This window comes from Austrofundulus limnaeus, unplaced genomic scaffold (genome assembly GCF_001266775.1).
Source record: "Austrofundulus limnaeus strain Quisiro unplaced genomic scaffold, Austrofundulus_limnaeus-1.0 Scaffold140, whole genome shotgun sequence".
NCBI classification, from domain to species: domain Eukaryota; kingdom Metazoa; phylum Chordata; class Actinopteri; order Cyprinodontiformes; family Rivulidae; genus Austrofundulus; species Austrofundulus limnaeus.
The window spans coordinates 1056785-1058095 of NW_013952542.1; the positions used below are offsets into that span (position 1 = coordinate 1056785).

General features: G+C 40.3%; 2 protein-coding genes across 3 annotated transcripts in view; one reads left to right on the forward strand and one right to left on the reverse strand.

The window, feature by feature from the left end:
* The window catches only part of smim20 (small integral membrane protein 20), a 3156-nt gene extending 2645 nt beyond the window's left edge, over positions 1-511 (reverse strand). The window contains exon 1 of the mRNA XM_014016178.1: positions 349-511. Coding sequence (XP_013871632.1) covers positions 349-457 — 109 coding nt within the window. The 5' untranslated portion in view covers positions 458-511. The remainder of the gene's footprint in view (positions 1-348) is intronic.
* A 208-nt stretch (positions 512-719) lies between these two features.
* man2b2 (mannosidase, alpha, class 2B, member 2) overlaps positions 720-1311 on the forward strand; it is an 11254-nt gene continuing 10662 nt past the window's right edge. For both annotated transcript variants that reach the window (XM_014016180.1, XM_014016181.1), the window contains exon 1: positions 720-935. In XM_014016180.1, coding sequence (XP_013871634.1) covers positions 804-935 — 132 coding nt within the window. In that variant the 5' untranslated portion in view covers positions 720-803. The remainder of the gene's footprint in view (positions 936-1311) is intronic.

The window sequence follows — 1311 nt, forward strand, 5'->3', positions numbered from 1 at the left end:
TATTCTACATGTATAAATTTTAGGCAACTAAGGTAAAATGTAATTAATTTAGAAAAGCTTTTCAGGACCCCACTTTTATGTTTCAGGACCCCACTTTGGGTCCCGACCCCAACTTTGGGAACCACTGGGGAGACTTAGGTTCAAAGTGAACCTTATATAAGAAGATTTAGCTTATCTTAAGATGACAGCTTAATTTGGTAATAAATTAGCTAGAATTTTCTTCGTGGAGTAAACGAACACATCTAGCCTGGCTGTAACTCRAAATAAATAACAAACTCCACGTTAAATAACTAACAGCAACATTTAATGCCTGTGTTCGTGTGGAATAGAATAATATTAATGACTTACTGTACTCGTCTTCGTGAGCCAGAGGATAGAAAAATATCGGAAAAAACGAAGCACCCACCGCCATAAAGAAACCTGCGATTACCCACGCTACTTTCGGGTTTTTTGCCATTTTCTCTGGAGCGTCTGAAGCTACGTTTTCACCTTCATATGCAATGTTTACAGCAACAACTGCTTCCGGTGTTAAAGGTCAGTCCAAAACAGGCGAAGTCGAACTGTTTTTGGGCTGTCTGGCCTTCCGTAGCGCATCCCAACAGGATATGTTCCATTTTAATAAGCCGGGATGATAAGCCGCGTGAAACCATTGAACGAAGCGCAAACACCGCCCACCCGCTTAGCCACTTTATCAACCGGATRATAAAAAGGGTGTGCAGCCAGTCACGCGTTGAAGCAAAAATAATAACATGACCGGGAAGTGAAGACAGAGGATACTTTTTTATTCGTTATAGCATATCAAAATGGGATTTTTAGCGGTTTTTGTGTTTATTTGCTGTTTCTATCCGTGTGAAGCTACAGCGGAGGATCAGCCCATTCAAACATTTGTGATTCCCCACAGTCATATGGATGTAGGCTGGGTGTACACGATTCAGGTTTGTTACATACCTGTATACTGCAGAGACCTTAGCTAAGGGTCATATCTAATTTTACAGAAATTGGTTTAAAATTCGGCGTGACAGTAACTGAGAGTCCTCCCCAACACATATTATTTTTTTAAACCTATGTGATTAACTACTGGAGTCAACGCTTGTCTGTCTGTCAGCAAAATATCTCATGAATCGCTGGACTGATTTAAACAAAATTTTACGATATCAATGACTGGTTGTTCCTCTATAACTGATTACATTTCGGAGTTCACCCAATTCAAGATGGCTGCCACAGCCAAGTGAACTCAGAAAACAGAAATGGCAAGACCTTTATCAATTTTACAGACATTGAGCTACAATTTGGTGTGGTAGTAGCTGAGAG